The sequence below is a fragment of the Fusarium proliferatum genome (genome assembly GCF_900067095.1).
Source record: "Fusarium proliferatum ET1 genome assembly, contig: FPRO_scaffold001, whole genome shotgun sequence".
Lineage (NCBI taxonomy): Eukaryota > Fungi > Ascomycota > Sordariomycetes > Hypocreales > Nectriaceae > Fusarium > Fusarium proliferatum.
The window spans coordinates 2,604,773-2,623,455 of record NW_022194790.1 but is presented as its reverse complement, the minus strand read 5'-3'; the positions used below and the strand labels follow the sequence as shown (position 1 = coordinate 2,623,455).

Here is an 18,683-nt window from a genome sequence, read left to right as displayed (position 1 = left end):
GATAGAGCTATATCTCGCAGCATTTAAGCAATTGGCCCTCTTCAATTGCATTGTGGCCTGGCTCAGGATAACCCTTGTAATAATTGACAACTCGACCATCCAAGATGCCCACCAGGTTTGTTTACTGAAAAACAGTCACTGAAGTGGGCTGATCATGACTCTGAAACAGCCCGCACTCAACATACTACGATCGCCGTCTGCGACAGGGCCCTGCGCTTGTACGAGCACGACGGCCCTATCTTGTCAAAAATGCCGTGACAGGCCTTGGTCTCTTGGCTGTCGTTGGAAGCATTTGTATGCAGAGAGAGAGCTCTTGTGTGGTTGTCATCCTCTGCTAACGTGGTCTAGATTGGTATACGCTTAACGCCGTTGGTCAAGACAATTTCGAAGATGTCAAGGTCCCAGATGCGCCCGCAAAGTCATCTGCCTCCAAGTAGACAGTTCACCTAAGTGGCCTGGCCACATGTACGATTAAGCGCTGGAATTTCGATGTGGATGCAAGTTGAATAAGAGGGCAAAATGCAGTGTTGCTATTCATAAGACCTACAAAGCAAAACGCCCAGAAAACTCCCCATCCTTTCATGTACAACAGGTTTGCCAGCTATTCTGTGCAGGGTGTATATAAGCATATGAAGACCTTTGTACAGTGACTCTCAAGCAACCGGCTATCCACTACCTACAAAGTGGATGCCTTTCGCTCGACTGATGGCAGTAGACAGATATATACTAGCTGCCGTAGACGAATGCAATATTCTAATGCCGCTCAAGTCCAAATAAAAAGAAAAAGAAAAAGACAGCCCGGTCCGCAGCGGCCTGAACCGATCATCTCCCCTGGGTATCACAAAATCCGAGTACAAAAGCAAGATGCCCCATAGTTTTACCAATCCAGTCCTATCCGAGGGATATGTTCAACCACAAATCTTACACACTCAGCGTCTATGTAGCTGCCGACTTTGTACCGCGGTTGACGCCGGGCAGACTGTTGCCAACCCGTTTAGCTTGGTGAGCCGGGCTAAGTAACGTTCTTGTCAATTCTGGAGACTCCGATAGTCGTGCCGAGAGTGGAGGAGACTGCGTGATTTGGGCGCCAGGAGGCACAGAAGCTTGGTGCGCACCACGGCTGGTCATCTCATCTGGAGGTGCCCCCGTTGAAGCAGCTGTAGGGTGCACCTTGTGAAGTAAATGATTTGGATTGGCCCACGGCGTCTCTCGAAGGAATTGTTCACCAGCGGGTCCGAGGCGATCAAATGGCTGGGCATAGTATTCCTCGCGTCGTTGGTTTACTGGCTTATGTCGTGATCGCTTGGCTCGCTTACGATAGTCAGCTCAGTGCTCTGGGAGCTGACTTGTGTTGTTAACGTACCTCAATGGCAGCTATATCATCTTCCAGTTCCGACGGTGTCGCCCCACTCATCTCGGGGCCTGCGGGGAACCCTTCGTACTTTGCAATCGTAGCTAGTGCTGAGACTTCGGTGTTGTAGGCGATCGCATTTCTCACACGTTGTGCGGGATCCTTGGGGTAGAGCAAGCCGCAGTCCTGCAAGCTGTGTGCGCTTCGCCTTGCAGTCTGGATGTCGTACCACTCTTGATTAAGTGCTTCTAGGGTCCTTTCTCTCTTCTCACGAACCGCTTGGTAGTACTGCCCCCATATTTGGGCTCGCTGGGCAACGGACCGTCGCTCGTGAGCCTTGAGGCGATATTCGTGTTCATTGTTTATTTCGCGTAGCTTTTGTTCTAGTCGATCATCCAGACACTGCTTCATGTTTAGGTACTCAGGATGTGTCGGTTCGCTGGCAAGGAGTGACTGTTCTTCCTCTTCCAGTCGTTCAAGTCGGTCTTTGTAGAGCCTAGACAAGACATCAGCAGGTAAATGCTTGTTATCACGATACAACGTACCTATCACGAAACACCCCAAACATTTCTTCGATAACAGTCCAATCCTTGAAAGCGGCTTGTTTTCGTTCCACTGTGACAAGATAAGTAAGATGACCTGGATCATGAGTAAATTTGTTCTTACGCTCTTCATCATGTGCAGTAGCTGAGTCAACTTCTTCGTCCGCATCTGCATCAGCTTCGTCGTGGTGATCCATGTCTGTTCCCCTGGTGCTGTCGCGCGCGCCATCATGACTTCCGCTGTCAGTGTCCGGGTCAAGATCAGCAACAGCTGCCGCTGCTTTTCGTTTGGATCCGCGGGTGTTCTTTTTTACGGCGCGCGAAAGACGCTCTGCCAGATCAGTCTCTCTGTTGGTAGATCTCTTCTGGGGAGAAGCATCAGTGTCTTCAGCAGGTGTATGTGTACCGGTGCTTTCAGGCGCAGGGGTGGGCCCGTCTTCTTGCAAAACAGTCTCTTCTGGCTGCTGGGGGATGTTCACATCAGTCGCATGCTCTGAACTTGCTCGTTTTCTAAGCGGCTGTTCGGTTTCTGATTGATCGGCGGCGGGTGAACGCTTCCGTTTCCGCTCTTGGGCGTCATTTTTATGCTCGTCTTCGTGTCCAGCATTGTGTGCAATACTATGTTTTGTTGGCGAATCTTCACCGATTGTGGGGGAGCCTGTAGAAGCATCGTCGTCATCTATTGCAGATTCGTCCTCGTCGTCGTTGTGCATGTTGGCTGTCCTGCGAAGCTTGCTGGGAGTGTGTTCGTAGACTTGGCCCTCGTTGTATTGGTCTACCACAACGTCTCGTTGCCTTTGGTGCTTTGGTGTATCATATAGTCGTTCGGTTTCAGCTTCTGTGACGTTGCCATCAGAGGGTACATCGGAGTGAGCGTCAGAGAGAACGCTGTCCGAGTCGTCGGTAGGTGGTGGCTTCTTTCGAGGGCTACGCCTGACGCTATCTTCGTCATCATGATCGAGATTCATATGCTCAATGTCTTCGTCGTTGTCATCTTTCGTGTCAACCTCACTGAGGGGGCTGGAGATGTTGCTGTCCTCATGATCGGCAACTCCAAGCGCCGGGGAGGAGAGAGGCGGCGGTGCGGAAGCAGTGGCTGCCATAGCTGCAAAAGGACGCGATTACGTGTCTATATATTGACCCGATAGGACTATTGTGTTTTCTCGTATCGTTGGGCGGGAAACAGCGCTGTTGTCGATCGCCGGGTCGTGGGAGCGCGCCCGTGGTGACGAGTGACGAGGAATGGTCGCTAGAAAATCGAGGACGCAAGATCTTGGAGTGGGAGCGTGAGAAGGTGAATGTGAGCTCAGAAACAACCGATTGGGTCGGTCTCTGTCCGGCATGAGAAATTCAAAAGAGGAATTTGAGGTAAGGAAGAGCTAGGAAACTTGTATTCGACAAGTTGGGCTGGTGGAGGGGGAACAGAGGGTAGAGAGAGGGAATGGGATGGGTGCGGCCCCGGTTTGCGCTGGCTGCCCTGGGCGTCGTCTCTGGGCTTGGGGCGAGCGCCGAAGCGGCTTTGCTGAGAGAATGACGGGGCCGTAAAAAGGCGGTTCTTGACGGCAGAAATGCTCACTGTCAGTGCCACGAGAGCTTATCGATTGGCTGAGGTTATCAAACCAATGACCATGTCCTGAGCAATCGGATTGTGGGTCTTCCGTTCTGAACCTGGGACTTTTTTCTGGCTCATGTCTTTTTCGTCGGAGGTCAAAAAGAGTGCACAAGAGTCGACGACTTTTCCAATTCAGCACAAACAGTACTGAATCTGACACAATGGCAAAACGGTAACTTGCCGATTCTTGATGCCTTTACGGACAAAGATCTAACAAAAAACAGGTCAAAAAGCCTGACAGCTTCTTCCAAGGCGGTGGACCCCACCCTCGACGCTCTTTTTGCGTCCAGTGTAAGTTTTGCGACATCTAGCCATTTGACTTGATCCATACTCATCATTTGCAGGCTGGTCCTGTGCAGGCTCCCGTTAAGTCAAGATACTCGACGTTGGTGGAACAAAAGGTTCGGGAACAACCCAAGCCAAGGGTGCAACTCGAAGAACAAGACGCCGACGATGAGGTTCTCTCTGAGATTAGCGAGGAGCTGAGCTTCGAAGAAGATGGCCCATCAGACGAGGAAGAAGATGTTTCCGACGCTTCGGAGCCAGAGGGGGAGAGTGAAGACGAGCAAGAGGAAGAGGAAGAATCTTCAGACGAGCCCATGAAGGATGCGCCAGTGGAGCTCGACGACATTATTGATGCGACAGAAGACAAGTCAAGCAAGGATCGGAAACGAAAGAGAAAAAACGAAAACGACGATCTGGAGGGCAAATACTTGGACAAACTTGTTGCGGAAGAGGAAGCTGAGCGCGCCGGCAAGCGACAAAAGAACGACGCTCTGAATAAGACCGAAAAGGCTGTCGCGGAGGATGAGGATGCCGGCAACGACAGTGACACTCCCGTCCATGAGACCCTCGCCAAGGACAACAAATCGTCAGACCTCGAGAAGGCAGCGCGAACAGTCTTTCTCGCCAACGTGTCCACAGAAGCAATCAATTCCAAGGCCGCCAAGAAGACCCTCATGGCCCATCTGTCATCCATTCTGGATAAAGATGCCACTCCTCCGCAAACTATCGAGTCATTGCGTTTCCGTTCCGTTGCTTTCGCAGGTGGCTCTCTCCCTAAGCGAGCAGCTTACATTACTAAGAGCCTGATGGACGCGACGACCAAGTCCGCTAATGCATATGTCGTGTACTCAACCTCGGCGGCTGCTCGCAAGGCTGCCGCAGAACTCAATGGTACCCAAGTCCTTGAAAGGCACCTGAGAGTTGACAGCGTCGCCCACCCCAGTCCCACGGATCACCGCCGGTGTGTGTTTGTTGGCAACCTCGGGTTTGTTGACGATGAGACCGTCTTGAACACCAACGCAGATGGTGACACTACGGAGAAGAAGAAGAACAAGACCCCATCCGATGTCGAAGAAGGTCTTTGGCGAACGTTTAGCACCCAGGGCAAGGTTGAAAACGTCCGAGTAGTTCGAGATTCCAAGACTCGTGTAGGCAAGGGTTTCGCCTATGTCCAATTTTATGCAAGTCCACGGTTGTCTTACTTCGATCGGACCAGTTGCTAACATTATTTCCCAGGACGGCAACGATGTCGAGGCAGCCTTACTCCTTGATGGCAAGAAATTTCCTCCCATGTTGCCGCGTAAGTTGCGAGTCACTCGAGCCAAGGATCCTCGCAAGACAGCTCTCGCCCAGGAGCGAGCCAGGGGCAGGAATATCGTTCCTAATGGCGCCGCCAAGAGCACAAAATACAAGCACAAGGCTACACCTGAGGAGCAGTCCATGGCTGGACGTACAAGCAAGCTTCTCGGCCGCTCGGCCGCCGTGCAGCAACGCCACAAGAAGCGCCCCTCAACACAGGGCGCTTCCGAAGATGCTCAGAACATTCCGTCCAATATCAAAGGACCCGAACAGTTCGTTTTTGAAGGCCGTCGTGCTTCAGCTAAGGACGGCACACCCAAAGATCTCAAACTTGGTAAGAAGGGCAAGGGCAAGGGCAGGTCCGGCAGGCCCCAAAACCGAGGCGCAAGGAGAGCTGCCGAGTGGAAGAAGAAGAGCTGAGCGTTTTATGGTGAATAGCACTCTTATCGCTAGTGGTTGACACATGGGATATGTGTTCTTTTCATACGTGAGATGAGAACGAGGATGGTGTTGTTGAAAAAAGAGGGCCCCACGCCCCGGAAAGTTTGCGAGTGATTTTTCGGCCTTGGCTGCCCTCGCAAGTTCTGGCCGCTTAGATGAGAGACAAAGGTCCTTGCATACTTATCGGGGTGATGTTGAAAAGTTCATAGAGTTGTACAGAGTTCGCCAGTATATAAAGCACTAATTTTGGCTTATGTATTTAATGCTTACATACTGTTGTGATTTTTGTGTTAGATTCAGAATTCTAAGCCGGAATCTTAATACAAATCATGGTTGCATCACGACGACTTCGTTGGAGCTAGGCTAGTGCGTTGATGTGGTTAGTGGTTCTCATGTCAACGACATAAAATAAGGCCATGGGCAAACCTATTTCAATGAAAATGGATATATCATCAATTTTACGTGCCTGCTAACAAAGGCACCAAGCTTGCGTCGAGGGATAGTCTCGTCTATCAGGGCCTGGCACCAACATTCAAGGCCATGTACTAACGGGGTACCCTGAGCCAAACTCTGGCGCTTGGTGACCAACACATCTTTACCCCCATATGTGTGCCACCTCAAAAATCTCGGGAATCTTAAACAACATCCTCCACAACTCTTTTCTGTACATTGCTTCGCGGGCGTGAGCCCTGTCCGAGCCATCGCTTAAAACATGTCGTCAAAGAAGTCGAAAGAGATTACATAAACTCGCCTTGGTCGATCGTCTAGTACTCGAGCTCCTCCTCAGGCTCGAAGGAGTCGGCAGCAACCTCCTCGTAATCCTTCTCCAGAGCAGCGAGATCCTCTCGGGCCTCGGTGAACTCGCCTTCCTCCATACCCTCACCAACGTACCAGTGGACGAAAGCACGCTTGCTGTGCATGAGGTCGAACTTGTAGTCGAGCCGGGACCAAGCCTCAGCGATGGCGGTGGTGTTGGAAAGCATAGAGACGGATCGCTTGACGGGGGCAAGGCCTCCAGCCTCAGGAGCGGCGGGGACAGCCATGGGCTTCTGGTAGTTGATGCCGAGCTTGAAACCAGTGGGGCACCACTCGACCAAGTTGAAGGAGGCCTTGGCCTTGAGGGCGGCGATGGCGGCGTTACAGTCGCGGGGAACGACATCACCGCGGTACAGAAGAGCGACAGCCATGTACTTGCCGTTTCGGGGATCGCAGACAACCATCTGGTTGTTGGGCTCGAAGCCTGTGGGGAGTCAGTATCTTCGAGGGTGCGCCTATAACATGGGCAGGACTTACACTGGAAGGTAAGCTCCTGTACCTTGAAGCTCTCATGCTCACTCTTGGCAGAGGAGATGACAGGGGCGTAGCTGATGAGAGGGTAGTGAATTCGAGGGTAGGGAACCAAGTTGGTCTGGAACTCGTTGAGATCGACGTTGAGGGCACCGTCAAATCGGAGAGAGGATGTGATGGAGCTGACAACCTGGGCAATGAGGCGGTTTAGGTGCTCGTACGAGGGTCGAGGAATATCGAGGTTGCGACGGCAGATGTCGTAAACAGCCTCGTTATCGACGAGGAAAGTACAGTCAGAGTTCTCAATGGTGCTGTGAGTGGAGAGAACAGCATTGTAAGGCTCAACGACGGCAGTCGAGGTTCGGGGAGCAGGGTAGACGGCGAACTCGAGCTTGGACTTCTTGCCGTACTCGGTAGAGAGACGCTCGAGGAGAAGAGCACCGAAACCAGATCCGGTACCACCACCGAAGGAGTGGAAGATCAGGAAACCCTGAAGAGACTGGCAGTTGTCTGAATTATGCGGTTAGCGTCGAGTGCAAGTACAGAGGTGACGAAAGAGCTCACCGGCGACGCGACGAATGCGGTCAATGACATTGTCAACCATCTCCTTGCCAATGGTGTAGTGACCACGAGCATAGTTGTTGGCGGCATCCTCCTTGCCGCTGATCAACAACTCGGGGTGGAAAAGGTTACGGTATTCGCCAGTTCGGATCTCGTCAATAGGAGAGGGGTCAAGATCGACGAAGAGAGATCGAGGAACATGCTTGCCGCTGCTGGTCTCAGTGAAGAAAGTCTCGAAAGAGCCAGGGTCACCAATATCGGGAGCATTGGGGTCGGGGCGACCATCGGGGCCGAGACCGTGCTCGAGAAGGTAGCTATTCAGAGGCCAGTCAGCTTCAAGTTCGTGACGGTGGCGTTATTTGACAATCCAGGAAGACCACGTACAGCTCCCAAGCAGAGTTACCGAGCTGGGTACCAGCCTGGCCCAGGTGGAGGTGAAGAATCTGGATAGCAGAGAATCAGCATCGCGAGGTCGGATAGCAGCTTCAACGGATAATAAGGGGGCGCCCCAGCTGCACAGCTCCAGACACCAAGTGGAACACACAAAGGGTATCTCGAGCAGAGCAAAGCAACGCATTGCAGCGGAGAGACGGGCTGCAGCATAATTGTAGACATACCTCGCCCTTCATTTTGTCTGGATGAAGCTAAAGAAGCTAAGACAAGAGGTTGAAGTCGGGGGAGGAAAAAGACGGGGAGAGAAATACTGTACGCGCGCAGCGCTTGAAGGGGGAAGGGGAAGAAGGGGCCTGAGGTGGTGATGGTTTTCGGGGTGGGCGTTTGGAGTTCCAATCTGTGGGTGCGCTGGTGCAGTGGGACATCCAATTGGTGGCGGGGTCGTCAACAAACATTGCTAGGCCCCCCAGAGCTATCAGTAGGTACATGTGCAACAGGCAGATTTTAGCAGTGCCACCGCGTACCTGAGGTGCCTCTCACCGCCAATTGACAGGGAAGCCTGGGGACCCTTGACAGTGGGAGAACTGCGCTTGCAAGGGGCATTCAGGTGGGATCTGCTCACCCGGGAATGGTTTGTTGGCATTAGATCCAGTGATATGCCAGTGAGAGTTGATAGGTACCGACCTATCGAACAGCTGCAGTGTATTGACTCTCAAGGCTTTCCATACATATAGCATTGGATCTTTCTCATCACTTATAGCAGTAACATTTTAGCTTTTAGCTACAGAATTGCGACATGTCGATTCTAATTGGACAGTGGGGGAGACCATTGAACTAAGAACACTTAGCTGTCCGTGCCTGTATTTCAATGTAACTGTATCTCGATCTTCTTCCTTACCTCTTTACAGCTACCATAGCATATAGAGTCGCCGCTTGTGGACATTTCATGTTTCCTGACATGTCCAGTCTGGCCTCAACTTCAATGACTTGTAGCGAGGCGTGTATTAATTTCGGTGCCTGAAATCTCTCCTCCAGGCTACCAGATATCTAGGAATGCAGCAAGGCACCAGGGTATCAAGCACGGGTCGGAATTTCCAGTGATGCCGAAGAATTATGCAGGTGACTAGGCTGGTCACCGGAATACAAATGACATATCAAATGATTTAACCCAACTCCAAGCATATTAACAGAGGGCCAGAGACTGACGAGGAATTGGACCAGTCGAGGGGAGAGGGGTTATGGCTTGCGCCAGGTATGAAGGCCGTAAATCTTCGTATCATCCGTGAAATAACTTCGACCGATCTGCTTCAACAAAAGACACCTAAGCAGAAGAACTCACTGAAGAGCCATTGCTCTAATTCAGCATTCTCATGTTGTTGTCTCAAGCTTGTTGGGAAAGACAACTTAGAGCTGGTATATGAATGAAATAGTCAGAGCAGAGGTAATTACAAATATTGATTTCAACTGGAAACTAGATAGGTAGCTATCGATGGATTAGGCAGTAGCGTACACTGACAGAAAATGAACTGCTCATCTTTGGCGATGAGAATGGCTAAGGCTTCACTCCTTCAATGTATGTTTCGCTACGGGATTCGCCAGAACCTTCCTGGCTCAAACCGCGGTCATGCTCGCGCTCTCTCCAAGCCCTCAGCATTTCTTGGTTAACCCCCTTGTAATAACGGGAGCCATGAGGAAACCACAGGAGGGTAGAGAGCACTACAGCACCCAAGAACACGGCCCAATTATAGTTCAGCGTCGCTCCAGTCCAAGTTGCCTGAGGGTGGAAGCATTCCATTATCATCATATAGACGACCGTCAAGAAACCCAAGACATGAACGGGCTTGCTAAATCGGCCCATATTCCACGGGCCCGGAACCCATCGTCCATTGTCGAAGACTCTGAATATCATGGGTAGTGCGTACAATACCATGACAGCAATGACAGCAAGGGAGTATATGGTCTCGGATGCAATAGGAGAAAATCCCAGACATAGCATAAGCATTCCACCAATCGTGAGAAACATTGTTGTATAAATTGGCATATTGCTCCGGGGCGAGACGTATGAGAGTTTATCGTTGAAGAGCATCCCCCCATCCCGTGCAAAGGCAGCTGTCTGGCAAGACATCATGACCAAAACGGCCGCGCCACCGATGGAGGTGTTCAGGAAGATGATGAGCAGGAAAGCTCCCGCGACCTTGAGACCCCAGCGCTCTATCAGAAGAGTAAAGGCAGCGTAGCCGCTAGAGGGAGCCGGTTAGTGTTGACACATCTGGGCATGGTCTCGTGCTGCCAGGCAGAACACGGTACCAGTTTGCTATTGGAATGAGAAACTTACGTAGGGTCAGATGCTGCTGCTTCCATGTCGGTAATACAGAAAGCCAACAAGGTGCAAAATATCATACCCATGCCTGCTTGTAGACAATACGTGTTGATGATGGAGCGAGGTGCGACTATTCGTGCATTGTGAGTCTCCTCTGCCACGACTGATGGTGCATTCCAACCATTAATGACCCATGCGGCACAGAAGAAGGTGAACGGAACAGAAACAGGCCTTTCCCAGTCACTGTAGTTGGTGTAGTCTCCAAAGACGGTAGCGGCAGAAGTAAAAGGTATACTCTGGGTCTTTTGGGCGACGGGGAGTCCAATGACAAAACAGGCCGAGGAGACGAGAACAAGGGTTGCTGTCACTCTGTGTCAATCAAATTGATAATGCATCAGATGAGGGGACGCAGGTCTGGAAGCATACCCGACGAGATGAAAACAAGGCTGGCTTTATCCATCCTAATAGATGCCGTGAAAAACCATGCAGCGCAGGTAGCTATAGCGACCGCAAAGATGATAGGATTGGTCGGTACCCAGCCGGTGAAGAGGCCTATAATGGTGCAGATCGAGCTGGACGATGCCCAAGCAAAACTTGCAATGCTTGTGAGGGAATTCATGATGTTGGCCATGCCTGCGATGAAAGACAGAGGACGGGATATCGACGGAGGTGCGAGTGCAGCTGTCCACCAATAATTGGCACCATTGACTGGCATCGATGAACAGAACTCTGCGGTAGTGAGAGCCCACGGGAGGAAAAGGAATGAAGGGATAAACCAGCCCCTGAATATTGAAGGTCAGCGCAGGCTCCTCATTGTTTGAGTTGCAGAACAGTTTGCGTCAGCGTTGTTCATACCAAGTCAGTCCCCAATAGCCACCATAGTTGATCTGGTAAGAGACAGCTATGAAGATGCCGCACATGGGTCTGCGACTATTGTTAGCCTTCAGTGAATACTTGATCACCCCTTTGTCGCGAGCATCTCGACCCCGGGCTAGAGGTGACTTACGAGGCCATAGCCATTGTGAGTGACATGGCGCCCAGAGAACGAAAGACTCTGGCGTATGAGGGGCTGTAACCAAAATCTTGGACAACCTCATCTTCAGCAAAGTCGGACGCTATGGAGTTGCGGGGACCCATCTTCTTGTCGGCATCAGGGTCTCTGTCAAGTATAGATGCCATATCGGGCTATCTGCTTTGAATTCAAGTTGAAGAAAGGTCAACAGAGATATATGATAGAATAGAGAAAGGCTCGGGGGGAGGTTGTCCCTCTGATCAGAGAGCAAGCTTCCCATCTCAAGTACCATTGAAGATATATATCATCTAGAGACGACGAGACACAGAACATTGTTGGCGAATCGCAGTAGATAGGCATACCCCAGATACAGTTATCTTTTAGTTATCACCTAACCCTGCTTTGGCTGTATCTGATCGCGGGGTAATCATTCATTGGATCCATTAACTTAATACGGAGTAGATAGCTAGCTTCGACTGAGATATGCGCTAGTCCTGAGCGTCGAGAACAAGATACACATAAATACATAAATAGGCCATCGGATGGTTTTGGCAGCCCCTCTGCGCATTGTTCCCGTGGTACGAAGTATCCATCAGAATCTCGGCATCGGTTTGGGGCCGACATCACCACCTTATAGTTAGCCATCCAGATAAAAGACGGCTGTCTATTGACAACAGGACAGTATCATTAACAACTGCTCAACAAGAATACTGTCTTAGGGGATCAACCTCATTTCGCCCAGCTTCTTACTTCACCGATCACTTCCGTTGTAGTCCATACCAACCCGACCTCATGCAGTCACCTACTGGTTATCTGGCGTCTCTGCCAGTCGATAATCCGACCAAGTCCTTCTGGCAGAGCGAGCCTGACCCAGTGATCAGTAACTACCAATCGTAAGCAGTAACCTATGAATAGCCCTTACAAACTGCACAATCTTTGGGCCTAGTCTTGCTAGTGAGGAGATGTGAAAGATTTATGCTTAGATCAATACCGAACTGACTGGAATCATAACTGCAGTGCTGAATTTTCCCCCTCTGCTGATGTTGTTATCATCGGCTCGGGGTTGTCTGGTGCTTTCATCGCCCACCAGTTGCTCAGTTCCAGCTCACCAAACAGACCAAAATCCGTAGTCATCTTGGAGGCCCGCAACGCAGCTAGTGGTGCTACTGGAAGAAATGGTGAGTAATAGAAGTCGCACAGATCAATCAATTATCACCGTATTGTACTTACACTGCCTCTGCTTAGGCGGTCATATAAAGCCGGACTGCTATCGTGGCTTCACATCGTACTCCATCCTGCATGGTACTGATGTTGCAAAGGCTCAGTGTGAATTCGAAGCCGCCAACTATCAAGAAACCGCAAGATTCATCCATGAGAATAATCTAGCTGCGGAAGTCGATCTGGTACAGTATCGCTCAGCCGACGTCTACCTGACCCCAGAGTCCTGGAAGACCGGCCTGTCATCGTACAATGGCTTCAAAGAATCTGGCGGCGATGTCTCCGATATCAATGTACTCAGTAAAGCAGAGTCTGAGGAGTCTCTACGGGTTAAGTGTTGCTATGGAGCCATCACTTTCCCAGCTGCCAATCTGTGGCCATATAAACTCGCAATCGCTGTTTTACGCAAGGGGCTCGACTTGGGACTAAGTCTTCACACCAATACTCCTGTCACAAGTGTATCTCCCGACACCTCCAGGATCTTGGAAGATCTCAACACCCCAAGGGGTTGTAATAGCAAATAAGGTCATCCATGCAACCAACGGCTATGCTTCGTACCTCCTACCTGAGCTTGATGGGCGAATTATCCCCCTCAAGGGTCATGTTTCTGCCATCAGGCCCCCGCCGGCTTATATGGACCAGCCTCTGACGACATCCTTTGCTTTCATATCCAATGACGATTACGACTATCTCATCCAAAGACAAGGTCCTGAAAAGTACCTGATCTGGGGCGGTGGCGAGGTTGCTCATCCCAAAGGTCTCTCAGGCGGTTTCGGTGACTGCGATGACCGTCATGTCGTGCCTGAAGTCGAGTCCTACATTTTGAATGCACCAGTTGAAATATTCAGGGATTGGAAAGAGTCTAGGGCGTCTTCTAGAACTAGCCCTGCAGGTGCCGTGGCATTCTCCTGGAGTGGCATCATGGGCCTGAGCAAAGATCTTCTTCCGTTTTTGGGAGAACTTCCAGGCAAGCCTGGTCAATATCTGGCTGGTGGATATCACGGGCATGGTAGGTCTAGCAGTCCAGTAACTGAAAGAATTTCTTTGCTAATGGAGGTAATTTAGGGATGGCGCGCATCTTTCTGAGTTGCAAGGCTTTTTGTGAGGAGTTTCTTGGTGAAGCGACTGATCCCCGTGTTCCTACTACTTATTTCGATTTGACCTCACGACTTAAAGACCCAATAGACCTCGAGATCATGGATAACATGGCATAGTTAGAAGTTCAAGATACTCTCAAGCAACTGCAGGCCTTTGATAGAGTGTGCGAGATTGTAGACCTGATTAATAACCGTATATGATGCTTTTTCGATGTTAAAGTACCTTCCTTCGCCTTCAATATCGCCTAAACTTCTTTTAAAGGGTACAATCATGAGGGTAGGCTTCTTTGAGAGCCGTATGAGTCCAGCAGCAACGTTCATTCACGGATGAGAAACAATGCTTGAGTTTGTCTATCATTGTAATGCTTTCAAATGCAAAGCGATAATTTATTTCAACTCCTCAATGAACTTTTGAAATGCTGTCAGAAAACGCTCAACATGATCCTCCGTGTGGCACATATTTAGAAAAAGAAAACCTCTGCGGCCGATCCAAATCCCATGCTGAACCATGTGACAGAATAAAAGCCCCATCAACCGTTCTCTATCGACACGAAGAAACTGTAGTCCTATGGTGCTTCCGAGACCAGTAATTTTGAGGTCAGAAAAGTGATGCTCCGCACAGATCTCTGAGATCCGGTTTCGAATAGTGTCCCCGAGTTTATTGACGCGATGAATCACGTCCTCCGTGACCAGATCAGCTGCAGCCATGGCAGCTGAAACAGTAAGAACATTGTTATTAAATGTTCCACAGTGGCCCAGTTTCTGGGCTCTCTGCTCATGGGCAGCCATGATGTCAGAGCGCCCCCCAAAAGCTCCAAAAGCTCCAGAAGGGAGGCCCCATCCAATGTATTTTCCAAGAGTTGTCATATCAGGCATAATCTTGTGGAATCCTTGAAGTCCATTGATATGTAGGTGAGATGTCATAGCCTCATCGAATATCAAAACGGCACCAGTTACGTCGGCCGTTTTGCGCAGAAAGGAGAGAAACTCCCTAGTAGCAGGAATCTGACCGCCTGCTAAAAGCATCGTTTCGACAATAATAGCTGCTAGATCTGATGATATATGCTTCTGGTTGGCCTCTATTTAGTTGTAGGTACCAAGAATGAAGCTGTGAGATACGTTTAACTTGTTGTCCCCTGAGCCAAAATTCGGGGTAACGCCGTGGTGCCCATTATCAAACACCAGTATCTAGGATGAGAATAAATTAGTTTCACAAGGCTTCGGAAATAGCCCCCCGCAGACTCTTCACTGACCTTTGTTCTGCCGGTAAATTCCATAGCTGTAGCTAATGCGTAGGTGCTGGCTTCGGTGCCGGAATTACAGAACCTAACTCTCTCCATACTTGGGAATCTTATCTTGATACGCTCGCCAAGATGACACTCTTTGTTAGTGACACTACTCAGGCTGAAGCCAGTAGACAGGTCACTTCTGACGGCTTCAGCGATAGTGTGGTTCGAGTGTAAGCTGCCTAATAGTCAGATACAAAGTCCAGATACTCTCTCTTGTCGACAGAGTATAGATAAGGACCCTGTCCGCCCTCCATGCAAAGCACAAACGGGTCTCCGCGAGGAACTGAGCCCGTGTTTTCGCCAGCTAGAGTCTCCTGAGCTCCTTGATGGGTGGCTAGAGATGAAGGGTTTTCTGCAACGAAGTTGTCTATTAATGTGGCGAGTTTGCTGCGCAAGTTTGAAGTTACCTTCTCCGTGCCTCTTCTCAACATAAATGGTTTAAAAGCCTTTCGACTTTGTGAACGAGGCTCGTGAGCCCTTTGTAATCCAAAGGTGGCTTCCGGGTTTCAAGTCGTAGGATTGGTTTGTGACAGTATCAGTAATTACGCCAGTGCCTATCACGCAATGAGAATATCAGTTGATGGCCCTGGCAAGTAGGGAGAGTAACAAATATACCCTTTACGACGTATTTAATTTCATCCTATTCTGCTGTATATGATTCGGTTGGTGTCTTTCTGTCAAAGAGGTCCCAGATACCAGTCATGATCGGTGCATTGACATCTGAACTATAAACTACTGTGAAAACTGATTCTTTTGACATTGGAGGAAGTCTGCCTCACCCCGAGCCAACAATATCACTGTATGCTCCGATCTCATCCTTCATCTCTGGGGCTAGAGTGCCAGCATCTGAGAGCACCGCAACATATGCATATACTAACTATGCATATAAATCTAGAAGCATGAGAGACCAATTGCAACTCTACGTTAGTAGGTTCTAGAAGTATATTCCTTGCTTGTAGCTTTTGGTCTTAATGCTTTAAGCAAAGGCTACTCAAACGCAGTTCAAGTATAACTTCCTTAAGGTAGGGTGTAGCTACGCTTGCAACGCAATAACCGCCGTGGTAACTCGCTACCTACTCTATAGAAGAAGAAGGAAGTACCCTTATGGCAGCTGCATGGTGATGTGTGTAGAAGTAAACCTTCCTTATTGTGCTTACAATTGTTTGGCAGCTACATGGTGATGTGTATAGGTTTAAACCTTCGTCAAGGCTATTCATGTGAATATTGGCAATGTACTACCAATGTAAGCTGTCCACAGGGAGCAACAAACTTCTGGTACCAGACTAGGTGCTAGAGATGACTACTCTGAGGCCAACTAAACTTATATTAAATGTTATTAAATTTATACAAGCCTTTTCTTACTCTGGATAGAGTTTCCATATTTTCTGCCTCCTCTTGGCTATCAATGAAGAAGTCCGTAAGTGCGCTGGTTGGATGGTTCACAGCATGGTTTGAGATATTATTGTGATAAATAAATGAATCTGACCGATGTGCTCTGCCCACCTCATACTACGCTTCACCTACTCTATCAAGCTCCCTGAGCCAAACACTGTTGTCAAACCTATGACAATGACTCTTGTTATATAGCTGTTTCATCAAAACCTGACTATTACAATTACAACAAAGGGGGAGGAAACTTTTGTTATAAGCATTGGTAAATCAAGAATTCAAAACTTTGGTATTAAATTATTTGGGTTTTGATAATCTTTTCCCACCCAACCTCCGTACTCCTAAAAACGACTTTCGGATATTTCCTCCTGTAAGATGAGTGTGTGTGTAGTTAAAAAGCAAAATAGCCCGTAGCAACATGCTACAGCCGCGCAAAGTGGTATCATAGGTGTGTAGGCCGTTTCCCGTCCAAGTCATGATCCCTCGCTCTCTTCTCGCTTCCAGAATTTGATCATTCGCACTTGAATCTAGTCTTAATCTCGCCGGTTGTCTTCTTGTGACTGCGTCTCAGAACGCTCCAGCTCTTCTATACGGCGTTGAATCGCCTCTTTCTGGACTTGCAACGCCCTGATCTCCTCGTCCCGTGTCGCCGTGTCCTCGCTTAGCTGACTATCGTTTTCGGTCATGCTGTTTGAGTCCGTAGCAGCCTCGTAAGCTGGTGGTGGCTCTGTGGTCTGGCGGCTCCTGTCACGACGACGGTTGGCGTCCGCAGCCGCGTAGAAGTTGTCTCCTGGTGCTGGCGAGGTGTGACGCATGCTTCCCACCGCACCGAGCTCGTGTGCTCGTCTCTTTTCCGTCTTCTTTCGCTCTCTTCGAATGAGCCAAAAGGCAAGTGCTCCTATCGCAAGCAGAACAAAAACCGCGACACCAACACCAATACCGATGCGAGCGCCCAGGGACAAGGATCGGCCATGATGCTCAGTACCTGGGATATCGTCCTCATCCTTGAGTCCAAGTGCATCTTTGTCGCTATCTTTGAACAGGGCTCTTATGGTATAAACAGCAATTGTTGCACCATACAAAGTCGTCGGTGTGTCTGACACAGCATCATAAGTCTGAGCTGTCTGGTTGTATGTGTAAGGAACAGCCAACACGGATGAAACCGAACGTTTACACAAATTGCCATCCAGAGTGTATTCCCTACTGCAATTAGAATGGTACATCCAAACACCTTCTCTCATGACTTACGATGAGCAGCAAATAGCTGTCGTTGTCTCGTCGTCCCGATTCTCACTAGTATCAACGCGCAGTGATACGGTGGTCCATCCATGAGGGCATGTGCCTGGACTGTAAACCCCTGTAAGGCCTTTATCAAACATGGCATCGGGATAGCAAGACAATGACTTCGCTCCAGCAATTGGCTGCAAGTCAAGCATTGCTGCGAGACCGTTAGAACCTGACTCTGGTACCTTGTTTGCATCATAAGTCCATGTGCAATCAACAGGTCCGGTCCAAGGTGTGGTCATCGGTGGGAATATCCCGTCATCGTCTAGGTCGTCTTCATTGGTAGGCTTAGGTGCGATTACAAGTGTTGTTGGAGCAGGCGTTGGGTCGGATAGGGAGATGGTTGATGATGGCTCGGCGGAAGCTATTGACGATAACCCAGATGCGGACTCATCATCCTCGATCGAAGAAGACATGGCTTTGGTGACGGCAAGGAATTGCAGTAATTGCACACAACTCTAAGCTTATATGCCAGGCCGATTCGACTACAAGCCGCACCACGAGTGCTCTGCTTGCCGTCAACTCGGCGTATCAATGACGATCGTCACTCTTGTCCATCCGGCAATGCGACCAATGGTTTGCGTTCTCGTTGAATAAAAGGGCGCGTGAAAAGATTCGCTAGGCAGACAATCTGCAGTGTGGGGTTTCGGGCAGACTTGGCTATATCTCAGCTGCAGACAAGAAGAAGCGCGTGAAGAATATCGAGGACAGCGTCTCTGGCAATGTCGAAGGCCATCCGGGCGTAGGTATTGCAGAGGAACGAACCGATGGGGATAGATATATAACACAGACGGGAAAGACAAGAAATGGTGACAAATGGGTGAAAGGAAAGGAAAGGTTCGTACCCAAGAAACGACAAGAACCAGCCAAGCAAAGCAAAGCAAACAGCAGACAAGTCCATAGCATGCCTGCCGAGCAGCAGCAGCAGCAGCAGCGAGACGACGGGTGCGGTAGCGTTGGTGTTCCCCCTTCTGAGGCCTTTGAAGGCTTGGCGAAATCTTATCACGGGTGGGTGCCGAGAAACGCCAAGGCCTGGATTGCACCGAAACACGTCCACGTTGACCGCTGTGAGTTCTGGGCAATGCCGCATTGTCCTCATTGTCATAGTCGTAGCAGTAGTATTGTACCTAGCTCCAGGTGAGGTGAGCTTCTCCCTGGCTACAGCCCATGGTCGTCACGGATAGTCGTTCAAATAAGGTATAGGTTTATACTGAATGTCATCGTCAAGCCTCCATCATAAGACACGCGCAAGCCATCACAGGTTACTGCGGAAGCGTTGTGGGAGGGGCCCAGTAGCTTACGA

At 49.8% G+C, this 18,683-nt stretch overlaps 9 protein-coding genes across 9 annotated transcripts; 4 read left to right on the top strand and 5 right to left on the bottom strand.

The window, feature by feature from the left end:
* Window positions 1-104: 104 nt before the first annotated feature.
* FPRO_01226 (uncharacterized protein) lies at window positions 105-437 on the top strand (the record flags this gene model as incomplete). Its single annotated transcript, XM_031233828.1, has 3 exons — window positions 105-115; window positions 170-294; window positions 349-437. The coding sequence occupies 3 exons, from the start codon at window positions 105-107 to the stop codon at window positions 435-437; spliced, it is 225 nt and encodes a 74-aa protein (XP_031075247.1).
* Window positions 438-936: 499 nt separating this feature from the next.
* On the bottom strand, window positions 937-2,996 carry FPRO_01227 (uncharacterized protein; the record flags this gene model as incomplete). Its single annotated transcript, XM_031233817.1, has 4 exons — window positions 937-1,311; window positions 1,364-1,847; window positions 1,897-1,966; window positions 2,018-2,996. 4 exons carry the CDS (start codon window positions 2,994-2,996, stop codon window positions 937-939), a joined length of 1,908 nt encoding a protein of 635 aa, XP_031075246.1.
* A 670-nt stretch (window positions 2,997-3,666) lies between these two features.
* Window positions 3,667-5,509, top strand: FPRO_01228 (uncharacterized protein; the record flags this gene model as incomplete). Its single annotated transcript, XM_031233805.1, has 4 exons — window positions 3,667-3,677; window positions 3,730-3,796; window positions 3,850-4,971; window positions 5,027-5,509. 4 exons carry the CDS (start codon window positions 3,667-3,669, stop codon window positions 5,507-5,509), a joined length of 1,683 nt encoding a protein of 560 aa, XP_031075245.1.
* A 785-nt stretch (window positions 5,510-6,294) lies between these two features.
* FPRO_01229 (uncharacterized protein) lies at window positions 6,295-8,007 on the bottom strand (the record flags this gene model as incomplete). The annotated part of the gene is made up of 5 exons (XM_031233794.1): window positions 6,295-6,770; window positions 6,824-7,327; window positions 7,382-7,692; window positions 7,763-7,821; window positions 7,996-8,007. The coding sequence occupies 5 exons, from the start codon at window positions 8,005-8,007 to the stop codon at window positions 6,295-6,297; spliced, it is 1,362 nt and encodes a 453-aa protein (XP_031075244.1).
* A 1,316-nt stretch (window positions 8,008-9,323) lies between these two features.
* On the bottom strand, window positions 9,324-11,270 carry FPRO_01230 (uncharacterized protein; the record flags this gene model as incomplete). Its single annotated transcript, XM_031233783.1, has 5 exons — window positions 9,324-10,011; window positions 10,107-10,452; window positions 10,518-10,873; window positions 10,947-11,015; window positions 11,098-11,270. The coding sequence occupies 5 exons, from the start codon at window positions 11,268-11,270 to the stop codon at window positions 9,324-9,326; spliced, it is 1,632 nt and encodes a 543-aa protein (XP_031075243.1).
* Window positions 11,271-11,895: 625 nt separating this feature from the next.
* On the top strand, window positions 11,896-13,535 carry FPRO_01231 (uncharacterized protein; the record flags this gene model as incomplete). Its single annotated transcript, XM_031233772.1, has 5 exons — window positions 11,896-11,996; window positions 12,121-12,281; window positions 12,349-12,750; window positions 12,800-13,330; window positions 13,507-13,535. The coding sequence occupies 5 exons, from the start codon at window positions 11,896-11,898 to the stop codon at window positions 13,533-13,535; spliced, it is 1,224 nt and encodes a 407-aa protein (XP_031075242.1).
* Window positions 13,536-13,805: 270 nt separating this feature from the next.
* FPRO_01232 (uncharacterized protein) lies at window positions 13,806-14,758 on the bottom strand (the record flags this gene model as incomplete). Its single annotated transcript, XM_031233761.1, is given in 3 exon segments — window positions 13,806-14,497; window positions 14,516-14,606; window positions 14,672-14,758. The coding sequence occupies 3 exon segments, from the start codon at window positions 14,756-14,758 to the stop codon at window positions 13,806-13,808; spliced, it is 870 nt and encodes a 289-aa protein (XP_031075241.1).
* A 1,871-nt stretch (window positions 14,759-16,629) lies between these two features.
* FPRO_01233 (uncharacterized protein) lies at window positions 16,630-17,796 on the bottom strand (the record flags this gene model as incomplete). Its single annotated transcript, XM_031233750.1, has 2 exons — window positions 16,630-17,296; window positions 17,345-17,796. 2 exons carry the CDS (start codon window positions 17,794-17,796, stop codon window positions 16,630-16,632), a joined length of 1,119 nt encoding a protein of 372 aa, XP_031075240.1.
* A 488-nt stretch (window positions 17,797-18,284) lies between these two features.
* FPRO_01234 (uncharacterized protein) lies at window positions 18,285-18,564 on the top strand (the record flags this gene model as incomplete). Its single annotated transcript, XM_031233739.1, has 2 exons — window positions 18,285-18,447; window positions 18,518-18,564. 2 exons carry the CDS (start codon window positions 18,285-18,287, stop codon window positions 18,562-18,564), a joined length of 210 nt encoding a protein of 69 aa, XP_031075239.1.
* Window positions 18,565-18,683: the final 119 nt, after the last annotated feature.